The sequence below is a fragment of the Equus caballus genome, chromosome 3 (genome assembly GCF_041296265.1).
Source record: "Equus caballus isolate H_3958 breed thoroughbred chromosome 3, TB-T2T, whole genome shotgun sequence".
NCBI lineage: Eukaryota > Metazoa > Chordata > Mammalia > Perissodactyla > Equidae > Equus > Equus caballus.
In genome coordinates this window covers 71,044,452-71,068,125 of record NC_091686.1, presented here as the reverse complement: position 1 = coordinate 71,068,125, position 23,674 = coordinate 71,044,452, and the positions used below count along the sequence as shown (strand labels likewise).

Below are 23,674 nucleotides of genomic sequence, written 5' to 3'. Positions count from 1 at the left end.
CTGGCTTCTTTCTCCAAGGAAGTTACAGAAATTTCTAGACAATCTGTGGGGAAATGTGATTGGTTCAAATTTCAATCAGCCCAACTTTGAAAACGTAGGTTTACTAAGAAATAATGCAGAAAGATACATCAGCTTATCCTTGTTTTTTTATATGTGGGCAACATCAACTATGAGTTTTGCAAAGTAGAAAATTAAAAAGCTGTTATTATATACTACCATGTTAAAGTAAAAACTGGGTGTTGAAAAACTAAGTAACAATTGTTGCCTTCAGAGATTGAGACTCTAATTCTGCTCCCCATCCCAAAACAATCTTAATTGTTTTCAAGACTCTCCAATTTTCATATAATGAATAACTATGTTACACTTTTTTTGAAAAAAATAGCTTGATACTGAAAAATTATAACTATTGAACAAGGTGCTGAGAAATCTCTAGCCTTTATTTCAAAGGGTAAGAAAAAAAATCACATCAATTTCTCCTTGAATTTGACCTTTTAGTTTAGGAATTAAGGATGTAATATTATACTAAGAACCTACTGAAGTTTTCATGATCTTGTGTGTCTTCTGATTTAGAGAAAAGAAGCATTGACTGTTACAAATAAACATAGCATAGAAAAAATTCAATAGAATACAGAAAAATAAGAGATAAGGTAAACAACGTTGTGTAAATAAACAATAACAATTCTTCTTCTTTTCCTCTCATTTTTGTTTTATTTTACAGGCAAATATCACATTATTTAAAACAAGTTTACAGAGCTTATATTTATTATGCTTTATAGGACAGAAGGAACTCTAGAGCACAAATGTTTCAAATTAGCTGAAGACATTCAAGCATAAATTACACTCACTGGGATTATTTATAGATATCTGGAAATCAGTTTTGTTATGCCCAAAATTTACATTAAACAAAGATAAATTCCAAATTAAGCCACTTTGCAAAAAGTGAAAGAAAATTAGGAAGGAAATAATGCATATAGTTACGCTCCCCAATTTTTTTATTCTTTAGTTCTTTCTGTCAAGGTTTTCAAAGTCCATGTGCAGTTATTAATACTATATATACTTGTGCATATACATATATGTAATATTAGATGTACTACTAAATGAATAAAAAACTAACCACAAAAGTAAAGAATTTGGAATGCTTGGATTTTTTGTTGCTGTTGAGGAAGCTTAGCCCTGAGATAACGTCTGCCACTAATCCTCCTCTTTTTGCTGAAGACTGGCCCTGAGCTAATATCTGTGCCCATCTTCCTCTATTTTATATATGGCTTGACACACAGCGTGGCTTGACAAGTAGTGTGTAGGTCCACACCCGGGATCTGAACAGGTGAAACCCCGAGCTGCCAAAGCAGAACATGCAAACTTAACTGCTGTGCCACCAGGCCAGACCCAGGAATGCTTGGATATTCTCAATGTTTCTTAACAACTTGAAGTATCTGTGTGCTCCTACATCATTTCTGTAGATTATAGATTCGTGTAATATTTAAAGAAAAGAAGAAGAAAAAGAAAGAAAACAAAATAAAAAAGATAATAGAGAAAAAAATTCTTCTTGCTCTTTATATCAAGATCTCAATAACCATGTGAACCTCACTATAGTCCATCACATGACTCCTTCTCTACCGATCTAAAATTTTTAAAAGGGGAGGAATGATGAGAAGAATGCTTTAACCACAGATATGCTATGAAAACTCTTGTTAGATCTCAGTTTGTAACTTCAGTGTAGACCCCTTCATTTCCTGCTCGTAGTGTGTGTCAAATTTCTCGTTCAGGGCAACTGTAAAGTAATTCTTCCAGTCTCCCACAATCCCTGTAACAGAGAAAAATAGTAAATACAATGTCTTCCAGCCAGAATCATGAAGTTTTTTAATATTCATCACTTTCTTTAATCTAATCAAATTTTATTCTTGCAATCCTCAATTATAGAAATAAATGCATACCATAAACAAAATATGTATTTGAGCTTGCAAAGAAGATTTGTCCTGATTGTTAAAAAAACAAAAACACAACAAAGCAAATTTCTTTCTCTGATTCTTCCCACATATGGTACTTCACTTAATTTTTCTTCACCAATTTCCTCTGAAATGTTGGATCTTCTAAGATGAGATCCATATTTTACCCACTTCCAAGATATTAAATATCATCTTCATACTGGTACCACCCAAATCTAGACTTATACCTCTATATCCAACTGCCTACATGATATTGCCACCTGGATTCCATACAAGAGTCTCAAATTCAACTAGTTCAAAAACAAATTCATTTTCTTTCTCTCCAAATCATGTTTTCTTTGTGTACTTTTCCATAACCTGGTTAATAGCAACACCAGGTATCCAGGCATAAACTTTGAGGTTGTCCCTCAAGCACACCATCTAACTCTTTCTTCATACTCAGACTTCGTTCATTTCCATTGCCTCCTTCCATTTCTGCGGCCACTGGCAGAGAAGCTCCTCAGTATTTCCCACCTGTGCTAATATGGTAGTCTAGCAGGCCCTTCTCTTTTGCTTTCCATCACATCCAACCCTGCCCTGACAGAAGGAAGTCTCTTCGTATTTTAAATTAGTCAGTAGTTCACATCCCTCCTTAGCTCAAGGAGCTCTAAACTTTCCCAGTGAAATTGACCAAAACACAGAAAATGTATGTCCTGAGATTTGGGTAGAGTCTGAGCATATAGCCGGAAGCAGCCCTTTACACGCATGACAAGTATTTTAAGATCATTGTTTCATCTTAAAAATACATGTGGATATTATGGAAAAGGAGACTGAGATAATTTGAGAAGTAAATAATTAAAATATAACCTGCACGTTAAGTCTCTTTTCAGGGACTCCCTGTTTTGGCCCAGTGACAAATTTGTTATTCCTATTACTTCAAAGATCCCTGACCCTCTCACTGACAACTGGGTTCAAAGAACAAGATTTTCTTTGTCCTATCTCTGCTGTACGTATCAGTACATCTGGATGTCCCAATACTCTGCATCTCCTCCACGCCTTTGGGTTTATAAACAGACTATATCTCTTCAGACTGTGCCTCCTCCTAATAGAATGTCACCTCATTGTACTTTGATGTTTTGCTAAACAGACCTGTATTTGCAACTAAGTCCTTTGAAACTTAGTCTTTTTTCAACAGGTTTCTTGAGATATAATTGAAATACAAAGAATTGTGCATATTTAATGTGTACAATTTGATAAGTTTAGACTTTGATGCTTAGTCTTGAAAAGTGTCTGCTGGTTGGTCAAGGAAAAGCTAAGTGTTCTAAGCTTGTTTCCTCATCTCAAAACGAGATAATAATGGGAACTTGCTCCTGAGTCTCTGACTAGAATTTAAAGAGAACTAGAATTTTAAAATTGTCTATAATGTACATGATGCAGCAGCAAGGCACAGACGCTTAGTAAATGAAAGCTAGTAAAGTGTGGTATTAGTGCTGAAGTTGGGGTCACTGCTGGTCATTCTTAATATAATGTGCTGCATATATTAAATAATCAACAAGTAATGGCAATTTATTACTGGTGTTACTAGTAACACTAATGTTTTATGCCTCTCTAGAACTGGTAATTCAATAAAGAAAGTGCTCAAATAAGAAACAGCTATGAAGAAAACAAACTGGCTTCACAGGCATGCATAGACCTCAATAGACAATTGCCTACAAGTATTTCAACTTGTGACTTCCTATAACAATAGAGGCAAATAATGTGACTATCTCACCCTTTCTCATGAAGGGAGATATCTTTTGGTTCATGACTTCGTCTGGTAGTATTGTGTAATTGGTAGATGGATTGTTCTTCATCTCCTGGAATGAAGTATGTTGTACAATCTTGTCCACAAGCTCCTCCGATGGCTTCCTTCCCAGAAATTGTATCAATTTTATCACCTCTTTTCTGATATCCTAGGGAGAAAAAGTATTTTGAAGACTCAGTTACTGAAATTGAATACACTACTATTTGGATTTCTAAAAAAAGAGAAAGAGAGAAAGCTTTTCTCCTTTTTTTCCCACTGATATTGAAATTACACATCTCTAAGCATAATTTCCCTCATCCATAAAATGGATACAAAAGATACTTCAAAGATTGTTAGAACACTAAACGGGATGAAGTTTATAAAGTACTCTTTGTAGTCCTTGATACATAGTACATGCTCAATAAATATAATCTATGAATGTGAATATACATGTTCAAAGGCTACAGTTTCTTGTGACACATCAAGTTTGGTGCTGAAAATATGCAGACAGCTTTCATTTTTCTCTTACTTTATTGGTGTAACTAACGAGAAGCAGAGAAATCAGAAAGACAAAAGGTGTGGGAAAGCAAACGCTCACATGGAACATCAGATATATATGAACCATAGCTACAAACCTCCCCATCTGTATGTCACTCCAACAGTGTACCCTATTATCCAGCTAAATCAGTCGGTGCAACTGTTCACAATACCAACTATAATGCTTATCCTGATGTTCAGTTCCCTCTGCACAGAATGCTCTTTTCAAATGCTCTGTTCTACAAATTACGGCTTGTCTGTCAGATTTTAGCTTAAGTATCACCTTCTTTGGGATGATTGCCTTCACTATTCCAATTTGCGTGATATGACCCTATATTTGTCCTCATAGATTTCCATATAAATCTATTGTACCATATCATTATTCTCATAATTTTTACTACATTTGTGTGCCTTCCACAAAGATTATTTCTCTACATATAATTTTTTAATTGTTTATTTAGCTTCCACGTATGAGTGAAATCATATGCTATTTGTCTTTCTCTGCCTGACTTTTTTTGCTGTCTGATGGTTGCTGTGGGTTTGTCATATATGGCCTTTATTATGTTCAGCTTCTTCTTTTCATACCCATTTTACTGAGAGTTTTTATCATAAATGGATGCTCAATCTTGTCAAGTGTTTTCTTTACACCTATTGAGATGATCACATAATTTTTATTCCTCATTTCGTTGATGTGGTATATCACATTGATTGATTTGTGGATGCTGAACCATCCTTGCCTCCCTGGAATAAATCTCACTTGATTGTGGTAGATGATCCTTTTAATGTATTGTTGTAGTTAATTTTCTAATGCTTTGTTGAGAATTGTTGCACTTTTGTTCATCAGTGATATTGGCCAGTACTTTTCCTTTTTTGTATCATTCTTGTCTGGTTTTGACATCAGGATACTGTTAGCCTGGTAAAGTGAGTTACGAAGCATCCTCTCCTCTTCAATTTTTTGGAAAAATTTGCCAAAGATAGGTATTAATCTTATTTCCCTTTAGCATTTATTTTATAATTAAGTGTATACTATCCAATTTTGATACAGATTTGCAGTTTTCTGATTCCATCTATCTATTTATCATCTTGCTCAAAGCTTTGTATACCTTCACCTTTTTGTTTCAGATAGGAGGACTCCTTTTAACATTTCTGTAAGGCCATTCTAGTGGTGATGAACTCCCTCAGCTTTTCTTTGTCTGGAAATGTCTTTATTTCTCCATATCTGAAAGGTAACTTTACTGGATAGAGTATTCTCAGCTAACAGTTTTTGTGTTTCAAGAGTTTAAATACATCTTTCTACTCTCTCCTGGCCTGTAGGGTTTCTGCCGAGAAATCTACTGACAGCCTAACATGTATTCCTTTGTGGATTGTTTTCTTTTTCTCCCTGGCTTCTTTTAATATTATTTCTTTCTCATTGATATATCACAGTTTTGTTATCACGTGTCTTGGAGAAGGTATTTTTGCATTGAGATAACTGAGTGTTCTATCACCTTCATGGATTTGTATACCCAGTTCCTTCCCCAGGTTTGGGAGTTTTTTAGCTATTATTTCTTTAGATAAGCTCTATGCTCCCTTCTCTCTCTCTTCTCCTTCTGAGACACCCAGTACCATTATGTTGCCCTTTCTAACAGAGCAGATGTCTCATAGAATTTCTACATTTTTTTAGTCTTAGTTCTCTCTCCTCTTCTACCTACATCATTTCCAGGTTTCTATCTCTGAGCTTGCTAATTCTCTTTTCCATATGATCTGCTCCATTTCTAATGCTTTCTAATGCATTCTTTATCTCATTTATTGAGTTCTTCAGTTCCAAAATTTGTTTGGTACTGTTTTAAAGCTTCAATTTCTTTGGCAAAGTATTTCTTCTATTCATTGATTTTATTCCTGAGCTCATTGAACAGCATTTCTCAGTTTTCTTATGGCTTGTTGAGCTTCCTCATGATAGTTATTTTGAATTCTTCATGAGGTAGATCACAATCTTCCATGATTTTCTGTTTGGTTTCTAGATAATTGTTTTCTTTCTGTAATGCCATCATACTGTGGCTTTTTGTATCTCTTGCTGAGCCATTCCTCTACAGGCACATTTGCTGTAGAAAACACCTCTTGTTATTTAGATATCACTTTCTTTTGATTCAAACTTTTCAACTGCTTGGAGATTAGAAGTCTTTCATTTGTTTTTCAGTAGCTGGTGCTAGAGTGCTGATTTTCAGTTTCTCTTACCTCAGCTGCCTCTGGCTATGTTTAAGGATGTGCATATTCCACCCTCTGAAGCCTCTATTTAGGATGTCACCAGCACTCTCCTTGTGGACGCCTGCACTTCTGTAGGTTGCTGACACCTTGCTCTTCTGGTGTTGTCGTGAGTGCTGGTTTTGCTGCTGAGGCTCAGGGATAGCTAATGCCTCAGCACCATCCAGGATCACATGGATAGGAAGCTCCACCACTGTGGGAGGAATAGGAAATGATGGGGAGGAAGCCTGGTGCACAGGGCACCAGTTCAGCTTTTGCTTGTTGTCTCCTGGTCACAGGTGCAGCTGCCATTGGGACGTAGAAGTCCTATGTGCACCAGGCTCTGAGACAGCACCAGGGCTGTGATCACAGGGCTCCAACTCCACCTCCACTGTTTATCCACTTCCTGCTGCAGATGACTCCCCCGCTGGATACCTGGAACCACACACATGCCTCTGCTGCTGCTCACTGAGTTCCATGGCACTGGAGGTTGTTTGCTCCACAGTGGCCAAGGATACAGAATCCCGGGTCTGCCTCTGCTGTTCCCCCATTTAGCCTCCTCTCTCTATGTGTTCCAATTGACCCACCTTTGTATGGACCAATGTGTGGATATTTCTGATATCCTAGGGTGTTGGGCAATGTAGCCTTTGTTGGGTTATGGATGTTTTACTGTAGATTGAAGGAGAAAGACAAAAGGATCCTCTCACACCATCATGATGTTGATGGTCCTCCTACACACAATGTTAATATGTCTGATTGTCTTTCTAGTTGATACATTGTAGAAACAAGAGAAAATTAATTTATTCATTCCTAGGCTCTTTATTGATCCAACTCTAGAGGGAACCTAAACGTGACCCTTATTGACCAAAATAGGGAGTAAATGGACATGGACAATGTGAGGGAGTGAGATGGTTAAATTAACTAATAAATTTTGCTTCTGTGCCTTTTAAATTTACTGTCATCAATATTCCAGTTACAGAACACAATGTTAGATAATATAATAAATTACAGATTGTGACTGCTTCTCATTCAAATTTGTCCAGTGATAAATTCTATAAATAAATTATAATTTAATCTCTAAAATATAATTAATGATTTTAAATATATCTTCATCAAAACAATTCTAAAATTACTGCAACATGAATTTAAATAATTGTGCAAAAGTGTAAACAAGACACGGATATTGACTGCGTTCTTGGTGCCAATAAAGAATGAGAATAGAGAGGACGTTTCTCATCTTTTAATGAAGAGAACCAATATTTTGCCTATCTTTTAAAAAATTACTTGATATGTGTAAATATGAGCTTTAAAGAATAAAAATGAATACAGCACCCATTACCCACTAACCACCTTGTGGAAAAAAACATTCAAATTTTGTTGAGTTCTTCCACTGGCAAGTTTCTAACTGCATTCCTTTCATTCACCATCCCCATTTCCACAAACAACAACAACATTAACAACAACAAAAAACACCCTTCTACCCTGAAATTGATCTAATCAATTCTGTGCTTTACTTTTTAGTTTTCAAACTTATGTTTATATCCTTAGACAAGATATGGTTTGGTTTTACCCAAATGATGTATATTTGAAGTTTATTCATTTTCTTTGGAATAGAATATTTAAATGTAGGACAAGAATACATCCTGTACTGATTCTTGATTCTATTTATGTTTGGGTTGTTTCCAGTTTTTATGGTTATGGAGAATGCTGCTATGAAGACTGTTGTATGTATAATCTAAGGTATACAAGCCAGAGTTTCTCAAGAGTAGATATTTACTAGTGGAATTTCTGGGTCTGAAGTTATGTGTATGTTTGCCCCTCCTAGATAATTACAAGTTGTTTCCATAGTATTTGTACCTTTTTATTTTCCTATCAGCAGTGTGTTACTTCTCGCTGATCCACATCCAGACTAACACTTATTATAGTCAGACTTTTTAATTGTTGTCAATCTGCTGGGTGTGAAATGGTGTCTCATAGTGGTTTTTATTTTGAATGACCCTGATTACTAATGAAGCTAAAGAAAAACTAGATTATGAGGAAATTTTGAGGACATCATATGTTTGCATATTGCTGTTCCAGCATTCTCTTTACTCTCTTCTTCTGGAAGTTTGAGTTGGTATATGTGGGACCTTATCACTTTATCCTACATATCCATTAATCTCTTATCAAAGTAGTCTATCTCCTGTGGTTCATTCTATGGAATTTCCTCAGCTCCATCTCTACTTGACTAATTCACTATTTAGCCATGTCTTATTTGTTATGTAAACCATCTCTTGATTTTCTAATTTTAATTTTGTTATTATTTTAGAAATTCTATTTTGCTAATTTTTTCAAATCTGCCTAGATAATTTCAATAAGATCTTATTTCTTTGTAAAATTTTTAATTTCTTCTTTCTTTTCGCTTTTACACTTAACATGTTAAGCATAGTTATTTAATAGACCTTCTCTGATAATTCCAACATCCATGAGTTTGGAGTCGAATTGACTCTTCTTTCCCATTCTGATTCCCAGTTTGTATGTGTCTATGTGTATGTGTGTGTTTGTTGTTATATTTTATTAGTTTTATGAACTCAAGTTCTTTCAAATTTTATCTTTGGTAATTTTTTGAGACGGGTTGAAAATGTATTTATTCACTGGAAGAGTCTTATTTATCATCTTCAAATCTGTGCTAAAGTATCTGGATTATTGGAACGTTTGGAGGTGGCTTTATCATTTCTTTAAAGGCAGATTTTTGGATCTAGAATATCTTCAAATGATACCACTTTAGAAATTAGTAAGTTGCCCATTTGTTTTTAGTTTCTTACCTTCTGCATGTCTTCATAGAAAAGAAACAGCACATGTGGATTCTTTCTCTTTTCCCACCAAGATTTTGCATGTTTATACCAGGAACCATAAGGAACTAAAATTAGAGATAAAAACAATGGAAAAGGCATAATATCATCTTTATACAGCTTGAAAATGAGTGTTCACATAACAGTAGAAAAAAATACATAGAAATAAATAATCATAGAATGAAAACTAGGTATTACCCACATGTTTAAGTAAATTTCTCTGCAGCAAGAGAGGCAAATTATTTTAAATAATCCATATACAGGAACATATTCTCAACTTTCATTATTGTGACATGGTTTATGACACAGAGAAAAAGTGAAGGAAGTCCCCTTATCATCAATTTGATTTAGGGTTCATGTTTGAAACTGATGTGTATGTGAGGGTGTGTGTGTGTGTGTGTGTGTGTGTGAAATCTATCAACATTCCTACAATCAGAATTCAATCTGTCTCATATTTACCATCTACAAACCAGCTTTGGCAACTGAGCTATAGCTAGTAACTATACAGTTTTTTATTACACTACTTGCAGTTTAGATGGTAAAGAGTGTTCTTCTAGGGACCTTTAGTGTCATTCTGACTCTAAAAAAGTTAAAAGATTTTGGAGATGATGTGATATGATTAAATGCTGTCTCTTCCTTTCTCTTGCCTTATCTTCTCTCACGTATATGCAAGTGTTCCACCCAATAAAAAGCTGACAAAATAATATAGTAATGTGTAAGTCAAAGTATTCTACTTTGTATTAAATCATTGCATATCTCTTCTATTCTTTGTCCTTATTGACAATTATCCTTACAGAAAAAGTTATATAATAATATTTATATGGTCTTATTCATCCATTTTGTAGAGGTGCAACATTATCTTTCTCTGTCTTACAATGTGGGTTTTGATGATCTTGAGGCAAGTATTTTATTCTCGATGCTTTAGCATAAGTTTTTCCAACATGTAGCAACAAACATAAAGTACATACGTCCTACTTTTGTTTAGTTAACGTCATCTACTATGGATATAGAAATGGCATTATTATCAGTTTTCTTTACAATTATTACTACAGGAGCAGAATGGTCTTCCTTAGCTAATAGTAAACTCTCCTGAACACTTTCTTCCTCAAATCTAAATACTCAGTTGCTTTAGTCTGGAGCTAAATACAAAAGGGCAACATTTCCCAGAATTTCTGTTCAAGTAACTCTATACTGTTCTGAAAACTCCAGTTGACTCATTCAGACTGCACACTGGGTAGAATGAGTAAGTCCTTGTTAGATATTCAGACTTTGTGAATTCTGGTCCCATGTAGCACCTAAAATTTTTCACGGAAACAAATAGGCATTGTCTCTTCTTTATTCCCTATCCCTTTGTTCAATGGAGTTGTAATAACATGCTGCGAAATACTTTTCTAATAAAAAGAGATAAGAGAATGAATTGGACACTGAGTTTCAGTCTTAGAGAAGTTGTTACTTCCACTTCTCAAACACACTTATGTATTTATTTGTAGGCACTGAACTAGAGTGTCCAGGTTTTGCCATTTGCCATACACAGCTGGAAATCTTATGCTTGCCATAAAGTTTAAGGGCTTCCAGACCTTCTGTGTTTTAATTAGGGAACAGGGAAGAAATTAGACTAGGATAGACAATAAAAAGTTTTGCTCAGAGATACCATTTGTCTTGTATCATTTACCTTGAAAGAATTTAGAGAAAATAAGCTGTTCTTACCTTCTCCATCCATGAATTTCTCCACAAACTCTTGAAAAGATCCAGGATGTGGATGCCCAGCTACCATTAGAAAGAAATAATAAAAAGAAACAACCACGTCCTTGGCATTCCGGCAAAGATAGATCATCTAAGAGGATGAAATCATATATTAAACCACCTGATTTTTTTCAAACATTGTCTCATCAAGAATTAAAAAGGAAGAATTTATGTTTTCAACTATAAAAATAATGCTTATGTATTGTAGATATTGTATAAAATATATAAAATTATAAAGAAAAAACACTTCAATAACCTAAAGTGACAGCATCTCCTGTAGTGTTGTTCAATGTTAGTTATCACTTTTCATTTTAATGCTATTTGCACTGATAAAAGCTCACTTAAATGTCACAAATTCCATTGCTATAAATTGAGCCAGATTGATTATTATCCCCAATTTATAACTGAAGAAACTAAACTGAAGCTGAGTCAGAATATGTCATTGAGAATAACTCAATGAGAGCAAATGATTTGATAAATCATTCAGTCAACAATGAAGTCCCCCAGTGTTTAGCCTATAACACCATTCTGCATACTAAAGGAAAAAAAGTCCTATTGTTTCTTCACTTCCAATCTTCAAGAAAAGTTTTCCTGAAGGTCTATTTAAAAGCACGTAGATCTCAGTAAAAACACAATATTCACCAATACCTTGCTGTGTTTCCGTTTTACATACAGAGGAAACACCAATAAATTAGTAATCAGGAAGCCTTGATTTTAGTTGGTAATTCTATTACTACAAAGTGCTATCATCTTAAAAAGTAGCACTCCTTTTGGACTTACATTTCTTTACCCACTAAACAATTGAGTTGGGTCAGATTATGGTCTCCACTAGGTCTGGTAGTCAATGTTGCAAGAAAAGATCTGCAAAAGTAAACTCCAGTATCCCAGTGGTCTTCCCTTCCACCCACGGGAACCAGAGCAATGCCATCAGAGAAGGCTGCTCTTGGTTCTCCACTGTTTACTGGATATGACCAGGCTCACTCATTTGTCTTACTCAAGTCTCTACAGTTTCAAACAATTTTAAAGAAATCTTCTAGTTTATTCTAAAAACTATGGCTCTCGTTTCTAAGATCCCACTATAAAAACTTTTAATTATTACAGAATGAAAGTGATATTTCTATTCTTTTCAAAGCTATCATTAGTCATATCAAACTTTTCCAATCTTCCATACAGCTCTCCCTTGTTCTTTTTGCCTATTAGCTGAATGGAATTCTTTGCTAATATATTCATGAATTTACTTCAGAATTTTCACTCTTTGCCCTTCTTCATGCTATTCTTTCTGATCTGAATATTCTCTATATCTCAAAATTCTATCCATTTTTAAGGCTTTAACTCCCAGTCTTCCATGAAGATTTCTATTCTTCCAGTTGGGTAGGTAGCAAAAGTAATCTCTCTTCCCCTAAATTCCCATTAGTTTATCTAATCTCCATTTTGACAGATCCTGTTATATACCCTCAAACTTTTTACAACACACACTCTTCCTGCCTTGGAGGAAAATCTAGGTCTTCCCTGAAGATATGACTTTTCCTGCAAGTCTCTCAAGTCAGTTCCTAGTTTACCCGCAATTCATTTGGAATCATAATTCATCTTAAAATCTGACACTTGAAAGACCATCGTGCCTGTGATACTCAATCTATAGCTCTCCCAGATGAATTTCTAAGTTTTGGTTATTCCCTTGCTTTAATAGATTTGAACACTTCCCTCATAGTATTACTCTCCATTCCAAATCCTGTCATCATCTTTTGTAATTTTGGTATCCATATGTATGATCCATCTGATTCTCTAGGTTCTTGTATTCATTGATTATTGTTTCTGTTTGGTTTCAGTCAACCACTGTTATAATCAAATTGTGAATCTTGTCAGTGCTCTAAAGGTTTCACTTTTGAAGCCTTATCCTGGAGCATCATGTTTTCTTCTAAGAAAGTCTTGCTCCTCTCTTCTTCCTTATCAATTATTTCCAATAGACCTCTGCTGCAAGCACTCCAAGACCTCAAATCACTTAGCCTCAATTGTTTCTCATCTATTAGCCTATTCCTTTTGTTTTTTTTTTTTCCACTTTCTTCTTTTTTATCACTTATAGTTTCTGGTCCACCACTCCAAACATACTTTTACTAATAGTCCCAATCCATCTGTCTTCTTCTCCCTCAGTGAATCACCTTGGAAATACTCAGGACATGAATCCATCTATTTGCCTACTCTTTGATGAACTCTGAGGTGATAATCAGTTTTGTGAAGACTGAGACTACGTAATTGTATAGTATCTATTTTCATTTGAGAAGTAAATGGGTAACATCAAGACTACACCCCAATTTCCAAAGGAAATAAAGTGACTTGGTTCAATCTCTTGAAAAAATGGTAATGACACATATCTTGAATAATACATAAATGGTATTTACTAATGAGTAAATGGTATTTATTTTATGTATGGAATGCCTTCATCAGGATGCATGTGATCTATCTAGCATTTTGTATGATAAAAGCAAAAAAATAAGAAACATTGGAATCTTCAGAATTTTGGACCGCGGATCTCCAGAAAATGTCAAATACATCATGTAACATCAGAGTACAAAATGAAAATGATTCATGACTGTGATAAATCCTCTTTTTTGTTAATAATGGATGCATATAGTACTTTAATATCTCATGGATATAGTATGGGTCATGATGTGTCCTAAAAATGCTAGAAAGGTCTTGAGGAACAGCATCATTGCCTGGGGTTAAATATATCATTCTTTCCAAAAAGAAAACTGATCATGTCAATCACCAGCTTAATATGTCTCTAACTCCTCATTATCATCAAAGAGAGTCCAAACTTCTTAACTTGGCTACAATGTCGGTTGTAATCAAACCCAGCTTCTCTCCCTGCACTCATCCAGCTAATATGTACACTTAAGCTCCCATCTAAACTGAACTGGTTTCAGATCCCTCTTGGAATCGCATCTGAGATTATATAGACTAACTCATATGCATCCTTCAAAAATCAGCTGAGACATTACTTACTTCTGGATGCCTTCCCTGCCCTTAATGTTTGGGCTAGAATTCTTCTTCCTTAACCTATGGCACCTCATGCATTGTCCATTTATTTGCCCCTTTCCCCAAGTGGACCATATGTCCATGAAGACAAGGAATGCATGTGTCTTGTTAATTGTTACATTGCTGGCACATGAAAGGCATTTAGTAAATAATTATTATGAGATATTTGGTTGATCCTGTCTAGTTCATTTACATTCCTCATACTGCCAAGCACAATAGTTGGCAAAAAGAGTACATTCAGTATAATCAGTAATAGCAACAAATACAAAACTAGCTACTATTTATTGAGTGTTTACAATATGATAGGCACTATATTAAGCATGTTACAAGCATTATCTCATTTAACTCTTATAACAAGGTGAGGAAGCTGTTATTAACATCCTTCTTTTATAGATGAGGAAACTGCAGCTTAGAAAGTTTACTTGTTTTTCCAGAATTACACCTAGAGTTGGAATTGAAATTTAGACTCTGACTATGCTATAATCCACATTTATTAAATGTCTATAGATTCAATGAAAGAATAAATTAAAAAGTGTGTATAAGACTCAGTTAAGATGTTTTCTTGACTTGAAGATTCTAAAATTTCTTTGAGTTGGATGAAGTTCTAATAATACTTGACTCTGGTTACCTTACAGTTCTTTTCCCAAAATGAGGCTGGAAGAAGGTCGGCTGACAGATGAGTCTTCACTATTCTAGGAGATGCCATCTGTTTCAGTTGTTTTATTCCTGATTTTTAAAAAAATAAAGGTTATACAACTGAAAATTATAAATATTTGCACGGATTTTATAGATATGTTAAAAATAAAAGTAAATTTAAAATTCTGTATTGCATTCATAATAATAATAATAATACATATTCTCTGACAGAAGTTTAGATAGAGAAAATTACACAGAAAAAATAAGATCAAATAAAATTTCACCACTTTGGAAAAATCATTATTAACATCTTGGGAAGCAACTTTCTATATAAAAATACCTAGATAACCAGAATCACAGCCATCCAAATACCACACACACTGATGAAATTTTTAATACCACCTAATTGCCCTTTTTCTTAATATATTATACTGAAACCTCATTGTCAAGAAACAAGACATTCTAAAATTTTTAATAATCATAGTGTTACTATATCACATTAAACAACTCTTCTGTTGATTAACATTTATATTGTTTCAAATTTTTCACAAAATTAAAAGAATCTGTGACAAATATCCTTTTGTATATATCCTTGAACATTTCATGGATATTTTCCCAGTTTTTAAAGTATTATCACATTCAGCTCACAGAGAAATAAATGGTCACATATTACTAGGCTCTGCTGAAGGCATATAAATGCTACCTTATTCACTGTATTCCAGACGCATCCTATGCCATAAACTCTGTCAAGATTTAAACTTAAATTTACATGCCTTCTTGTGTAGAAGACATAATACTAATTGTCACTCTTGCTTACAGTCTCTTTCACCGTCCACATCCACACCTTAAAATATGCATACTGCTTTTACAATCAACTTAAACATTACCATTCATTACGTCATCTTTTCTGCATTCCAAGTAAGGTACTCGATTAAAAATGGCATCTTCTTTGCACTTCTCCACATCACCCTCTTTATAGATCATGTCTACGATTTCACTAACCCAGGTTGTGCCTGTAAAAGTTAAACAAACCTGAGTCTCCCATTGACCACGCAGGGTTGATGACAGGAATGATGGATTTACCACTGGAGAAAGTAGGAAAGTACCAATGCAATATTACTTGAAGATGTCAGAATAACCAAAGGACTCAAAAAATATTTCCTCTAATATTTAATCTTACAGAACCAAAAAATAATATCCATAAATAAAGGTGAATATTGTAGTAAGATACACCTGTGGTAGGAGTCCAACTTTGTCCATGATGAATTATGAGAATGTGCAAGCTGATAACAGTTTTGGTTCTATATTTTTACACCTAAAAAGTAAGAAGACTTGAATAATAGATGATAGACTCAAGCATGCTTTAAACTACAAACTTTACTGACAGCTCTTACACCTCAATTTGAGACCTAGTTTAGAGGATATAGAAAAGAATAAATGTGATCAAATTACAGGCATAAATTCACCAGTTTTGTGAGGTCAAGAATGATTCTACCAGGCAGAAAAACTATCTTTTTTATTTATCAAAGGTCAGATACTTAAGAACAGTATAGTGGTGAGGAAAAGAATTGAAAATAGATTATAAAGTGTAAATCAAAGAATCTACTTGAAGAAATGGGTGAGGATGAAGCTATAGACACAAGCAGAGGGCAAGCATCAAATGCCTTGTATGTTCATACTAAAAAGTGCCAGTTGCTTTCTAAAATTTTTGGAAAGACATTAACATACAGTAGGCAAAAGTGCAAGATTATCAGGGTTATGTTTGGAATGATTTTTCTTGTGTAAGAGTAAATAAAACAATGGAGTGAAGGGTCCGTAAGAAAAGAGACAAGTCACTTGTAAGTGACTGATTGTGAGACATATTTATGAGACTAAATGGGCAAAACATTTTGATTGATTGAATATAGGAAATGAAGAAGCAAGAGGAATTGAATCTGGAGTAGCTCTAAAGTTTCCTCTTCAGATGACTGGTATCGTGCTGACATTGACCCAGAAAGAGAAGAGAAATTGAGGAACAGCTTCAGAGTCAGACTAGTCAAAGGCATATTGACAAATTTAAATGTTAGATGGAACAAGCAGATAGAGTAGTTTGGATTGGACCTTCTAATTTCTAAAAGTCTATGATTTAAGATTCCAGAACTTTGATAAACAGTTGAGCTAATCTCAGGAATAAATTTGCTTAAAAATGGAGTTTGCGGGATGGACTTGAAGAAGTGGAGCTAGTTAGCAGAAAAGAGTTTTTTAAATCTGTGAAAATTGCTTATACTCTGTCTACACAGCAATCACAATAGTGACATAAGGTAAAAAGAGTTGGTAGTTTCAAATTTTAATTATGCATCTATATTCATCCAACTATATTACATAATTTTCCAAAGTGGCCAACAATACCCATTTTTCAATGTGCTGCTCAAGATATAGGTACAGATTATGATCTTAGAATAGAGCTATACCACATCACTTTTTCTATGTCTATATATGTCTTTATTCAATGTGAACAATGAATGAGGAAGAAGCAAACAGCTTAACATTTACCATTCAAGGTGGGTTTGTCATTTTTAGATGAAAAAGGAACAAATTTGACATAACAAAGAGACTTACCAGATTTGGGATAGGTGGCAATGACAATGTCATCTGGTCTTGCCTCGAATGCCTCCACCTCATCCCAAAATTTAATAAAATCTTTATACATTAGAATTCCATGGACTCTGCCAAAGTATGCAGAATGGTCAAGTTTGGAGGAATCCATCATAGAGTTGCACACTGAAAGAAAAAAAAATGTATGTTTTCCACTCTGTATGTACTTTTAAATATTTTAACATTAATAATAGCTTTCTATATTGAGGTTCTCTTGAGTGTCTAGCGTTTCTTTTTGTTGCGCATTTGGGGTAAAGGTATATTAAAGAAGTATCTATCATAGTCCTCTTGCTTTTAGGGTTTCTTTTCTTATTAAGGAGATAAGTCTAACATATAAAAGAATAAGAACGTACAAGGCACTATAAAGTAAGATGTCTAAAAGTATGTACAAATGTGTGATACATTTATACAATCATATTTATACATAATATTTATACTTAATAAAATCTACGATTAATGAAAACAACAGAGCCTTCAATTTTTTTGTCAAAATTGATGGGGCACATAAAAAGACTAAAAGGTTCAGAAATATAACACTACTTGGACAAATAACCACTTTTATTAATTATGTATACATTAAATAACAATAAAGACTGATGGTCACATTTGATAGCTATTGCCAGATCTCAAAGTCAGAGCTTCCTTAGTCCCTGAATACGTTTCAATAAGTGAAAAACTTCAAATGCTTGGAAAGTGTATTTAAAAGAGGATGAAATTCATGACATTGTAATGGATGTATCTAAGATATGGATCCTTGAGAGTACAGAAGATTCTTCTCTGACCTCTGACATTTCCTTTACTTTTCTCTCTCACTGGATCAGTAAATTAGTGGAGTGGCTTGTCTGAAAATTATAAGGTTAAACAAGGTGGTTATCATTTGATAATTCAAATCCTGATCCCATGACACGCTATTTCATGTTCAGGATTAGTCATAGAATTTTTAATTAAGCAAGTTTCCTTTAATGGCTTTCAACTTCTTTCACTATCTTTTTTTCCCCAAATTTACCCCACTCTGAGTTTGTGATATGGCATCTCAACAAACTTTGTCCTTCTTTGATATTAGCCTTTGTAGATCTCCCTTTTATTCACCCTTGCCCAAAAAGCTACAACTTGTTGTACACTCATACATTTGTGACTGCTGTGGTTTTTATTGTCTTTTTCAGAGGGTTTGTATTATAACAGGAGCCTCTTGGAGGCAACAGTTCTTTTAGCCATCTAATGTGTTTCCTTTAATACAGACAATCCTTATCTCTGAGAGAGGCACTGAGGAGAGGAAATGAAATTAATAGATACTGTAACAAATTAGTAGAATTAAATTAGTATTAAATTAGATTAAGTTAAATTAAATTTGAATTAGCAGAATGAAATTAGTAGATACTGTAACCCAAAAGAAGAAACATCTGATGGCAAAATTTTAGTAAGATAAGAGTCCTACAAATCAAACTAAATAATTGGACCCTTGGCTTATCCTGAAGGCTTCTTCTGATAGTGTTTTCCTCACTACATTCCTAGGCTGCACATTATAGATGAAAACCTTCGCATGTTGCCTCCTGACTCTCCCTCGCCAACATGTGGCGCTCAATCCCATTGATTCCATCTTCATTATTGTCCTCTTTTCTATGTTTATGGTCACTGTCCTAGCTCAGAACCTTTCCAATTGCTGATTGAATATGAAAATAGTGTTCCAATTTGCCTTCCTGTAAAAAGTGCATTTCTCCTCTTTCTACAACCATCAGAAGAAGGGAAAAGGATGTTATTTACTAAGAACTTCCTTTGTGCCAGACTGGAAAAGTTTTACTTTAAAATCTTATTTATATGTAATAAAATTCTGTGAAAAGCAGACATCTTTAACAATTAGGTTAACTTTGTCCTGCCCCAGATTCCTTGATGATAGAAACCATATTTATCCTACTCAAGGAAAGATAAATAGGCACACATTTATGCATACATGTAAACACGTACATATAAATATCCTTATTTTTGACAGATAATTGTTGAAAAATTTAAACAATATAGAGAAAATGAAAGTGCGTCTTTATTCTAATCTCAAGAGACAATCACTCCTAACAGTATTGCATTTATGCTTCCAAATATTTAAATGTATATAAAATCTATATGCTTATGTATATAATTTAATTTTTATTATATTTTTCATTCATTTTGTCTCTATTTTTTCACTGAACTATATAACGTGAACATTTTTTGGTGTTGATACATAAATTCTGTCTTTATTCTTATAAATGATGCATAGCAGTCCATAGTATGAGCAGAACATAGATGATATAATTCTTTATTGATGGAAATTCTTGTTTTCTCCAATTTTTTGTTGTAAGTAGCACTGCGATGAGTGTCTTTGAGGATATGTGTTTTCACACTTATCCTTGCAATGACAATAGAATTGCCAAAATAAAAGACATGCACATATAAGATACTGATAAATTTTTTTTAACAAATTACTGAAGATTGTACCAATTTCCACAGTATATGAAATTACCTGTATTCTCACATTCTCACCAGGGCTGGAAATTGTTTAATATAATCTTTCATAATTAAAAGTATATTTTTTTGATCTGTATTTCATAGATATTTTATAATTTCTCATATTTTCATATTTCTAAGTTATCAGTTATTTTAGTCCTTTTGATTCATTTTTCCCACCAGGAGTGTTGCTTTCTCCTAACAGATTTATAGCTAGTAATTTATTGCTGATTTATATACTGATGATATCTGTAGATTTTCTGTGTTATATTGACAGTTATCTTTTAAATTCTTTAATGGTAGTGTATAAAAGTTTATTGTTCATGTAATCAAACGTGTCAAATTTTTGTCTTATGGTTTCTATGGTTAACTAACATTTAAATGTGCTCATATAATGAGAAATACATATGTGTTAAACATTGATACATTCATATTAAATTAGATGATTAATATGTACTTAGCAGAGAATATAGTTATTAAGACTGTGGGCTCTACAGTAGGCCCTCTTGGTTTAAATCTTAGCTCTGCTATTCAAAGTCGTGTGATCTTGGCAAATTACTTTAGCTCTACTGTGTCCCATTTTCTCATCTACTAACTGAGGATGAGAATAATTATAATTCTTACAAAAAACAGTTATCAGGACTTAAATGAGAGGATGAGCCTGGCAATTATAAATGCTTAATAAGTGTAAGCTTATCCTGTTATTATGCCGAGTCTGTATGATAATGCAGAGGAGCCAGTCACTTTAAAGTCACTCAGTAACAGGACACATTACATGGCACTATCTCTGTTCAAAGCAGGGAAATATTTGTCCTCAAAAATTCTGAAAAGTGAGTTTCATATATATAAAATTATCTGGAGAAACTTATAGTCAGTAATCTGTTTTCTCACTGGAGAGGATAAAATCTATACATGTCCAATCTGACTTTTGCTCCTGTTTGTTTGCTTCTCTAAAGTTCTCTGGGACAACCCAGCACGACATTCATTTCCTTTTGGTCCCAGATTGCACACCAGAAATGAGACACAATGAAAGAATTTTCATTTGTTTGTTTTTAACAAAAGAATGGTTTAACATGTGTTTTGGAAACCACAGACTAACACTAGTCATGGATGCTCTTAGTGAAAGGAAAAAGAATCTCAGTCCTTAAGAACAAGCTCAACTCTTTCCAAACCTCCCTCTCAGGTATATCAGATGTAATCTCATCAAAATTATGAGATTTTGATTAGAAATTAGTCTTGTTAATAAATCAGCTTGTTCCCCAAACCTTCCCCTTGCTCTTGGAAAATAGATCTTTCAAGAGAAGCAATCTGTATGAAAGACATCGCTTGCTCTGCCTACTGATTTGTTTATTCACATGAACAACTTTTCTTGATGTTCTGCCAAGTTTGTAAGAATTGGCTTATTGTCAGTTGGGAGTAGTCGATTTACCATGGAACAGTTGGTGGGCTTTTGACTGCCTCTTCATGTTCAAATTTGGTCTCAGAGTTAAACTACGTGACATATAATAAAATCCCTTTCTTTGTTTAACTTCTTTTGGTAAATTATCTCACATCACAATGTACAGATTTAGCCTCTAGCTGCTCTCTTCTTTCTCAAAAGCAACAGCAGAAATTGTTAATTTAATTTCCTGACTCAGCATGTGGGTTACTGTTGTCTAGAAACACCAACAAAAAGCTGTTAAAACTGTGATTCATAAATTCAACTGAATTAAATTTTTTATTCCTTTTTTCCTCCTCATTTCTTCTTTCCTTCCTATTTTTTTCTCCCTTTCTAAATTCTCTCCTAGACCATCCTCAATTTTGTATACATCCAGTAAATAGCCTCTATGTTAGGGCCGACCTTGTTCCCAGGCTTAAACGCTGAGATACCACAGTGAGTACAGATGCAAAGAGCTCATTGAGTCCTCACTGTCTTGGACTGACCTGGATTTGGATAAAGTGGCTGAAAGCTGAGAATATCCTTTGTGCATCATTCTATCCACGACCTCAGCACTGTATCACAAAGTAGATGCTCACAAATACTCATTAAATTTAATTGTTAAATCAAATCTCTCCGAGCTCTCTAGTTTCTACTACAGACTCTTTGATAAATAGGTACTATCTTGCCAATGACCTCCCTATCAATGATTTACCAAGGACTTGGATTTTGCTCTTATTGACGTGATATCTCTCACGCAAAAGTTCCAGTAAAAAATTGCAAGGCCCCTGAGGATAACAGCTTCTGACATATTTCACAAAAGTGAACACAAGCCTAGAAGCCAGTCTCCACTCTTTCTACCCTGCTTGCTTTGTTTCCTCATTAGTAAAATGGAGATCCTATCCAGCATGCAGGACTTACAAACAACTATGATACTGTAGTTTGATGTTAAAACTCTTTAAACAGCAAAGCACTATACATATGCAAGGTATTATTTTAATGACAAACAAGTGATTTAAAAAGGCTTTAAGGTGCCAGCCAGGTGGCATAGCAGTTAAGTTCATGTGCCCTGTTTTGGTGGCCCGGAGTGCATCAGTTAGGGTCCCTACGTGGACCTACATACTGCTTATCAAGCCATGCTGTGGTAGGTGTCCCACATATAAAATAGAGGAAGATGGGCACAGACGTTAGTTCAGGGAAAGTCTTCCTCAGCAAAGAGAGGAAGATTGGCGGCAGATGTTAACTCAGGGCTAATCTTCATCAAAAAAAATAATAAAAGGCTTTAAATGTATTACATTATTAAGTAACCAAAGTTACAAAAGTATTGATAAACACTTTATTCTCTATTTCCTTTTGTAACAGCTTTATGATATAAAATTTGCATTCTATATTTCATTTATCTATAATTTAAACATTAATATCAACAATAATGATAAAAATACAACCTGTCTGGATGATCCTATGAAAGAAACTGCGTGATCCAGTTTAGTTTTCTTCAAATTCCCACTCAGGTTGTAAACTGCAAAAAAAATATAAGAACCACTCGTGCATTTGGAATGTTTCTGGAGAGCTTTTATTCAGAATGCCAGAGAAGGAGGTGGAGATAAATTTGAGGGGTTTGGCTTTCTGGAGCATGTGACGCAATGGAGTAAAATAAACATGGATACACACCTGCAGATACGTTTAGCCAGAGGGTCATGCTCTTCCATACAGAGATGTAGAAAGCCTCTGCTGTAATTTTTCATTTTTGGCTCATAGTCAAATTCTGAAATTTGCCAATAGCTATCAGTGTGTTGAAAAGAGAGAGGGAAAGGAAGCTAAGGGGATAATGAGAGAGAACAGGTTTGGACCAAAATATAATAGAGCTTGGGGAAAGAGAGTCCATTACTCATTCACTGATGAATAATAAAATGGGTGAGGTTACCTGCAAGAGAATAAATTTTCCAGAGGAATGAGAGGACAGAAGAAAACGACAGGGAAGATACAGGAGGGCAGTGAGCACCCTGGATCAGAAGACCAGGCTCAGTTTCCTGAGACCTGTCAAAGAAGGCTTTGCAGTACTTGGTTGTGTCCTAACAAGTCAAGCGGAAAACACCTTCTATTTAAAATCTTTGGCTTTAACTCTTAAGCAACCCTGAAAATCAAAAACAGATGACAGCTAAGGAAAGAATGTAAACATCACTTACTTTTGGATTATTATTTTAAAAATCTCACTTCTCTCTGCTCCCAAACACATTCTTCACGGTATGGTGTGGAATTTCCAGGTAAAGTTAGCCATTGGCACCATTGGAACTCGGATAAGAGAATGAGAAAAATAAAAGGCCAAGGACTTTTGGAACCCATGAATCCTCCACTTTTCTTCCTTTCATGTCTCTACACCTCCTCACCCTTGAGTTGAGAAAATTCTCCCTTGCTCCCACCCCACCACTCCCATCAA

The 23,674-nt window shown here is 34.5% G+C and overlaps 1 protein-coding gene across 1 annotated transcript; it reads right to left on the bottom strand.

Moving 5' to 3' along the window:
- Nucleotides 1–688: 688 nt before the first annotated feature.
- Nucleotides 689–22,837, bottom strand: LOC102148009 (sulfotransferase 1E1). Its single transcript, XM_023638013.2, has 8 exons — nucleotides 22,683–22,837; nucleotides 17,307–17,468; nucleotides 15,596–15,721; nucleotides 14,701–14,798; nucleotides 11,004–11,130; nucleotides 9,270–9,364; nucleotides 3,697–3,877; nucleotides 689–1,804 (listed from the first exon to the last, which is right to left on the bottom strand). The coding sequence occupies exons 2-8, from the start codon at nucleotides 17,455–17,457 to the stop codon at nucleotides 1,692–1,694; spliced, it is 891 nt and encodes a 296-aa protein (XP_023493781.1). The 5' UTR covers nucleotides 17,458–17,468; nucleotides 22,683–22,837; the 3' UTR covers nucleotides 689–1,691.
- Nucleotides 22,838–23,674: the final 837 nt, after the last annotated feature.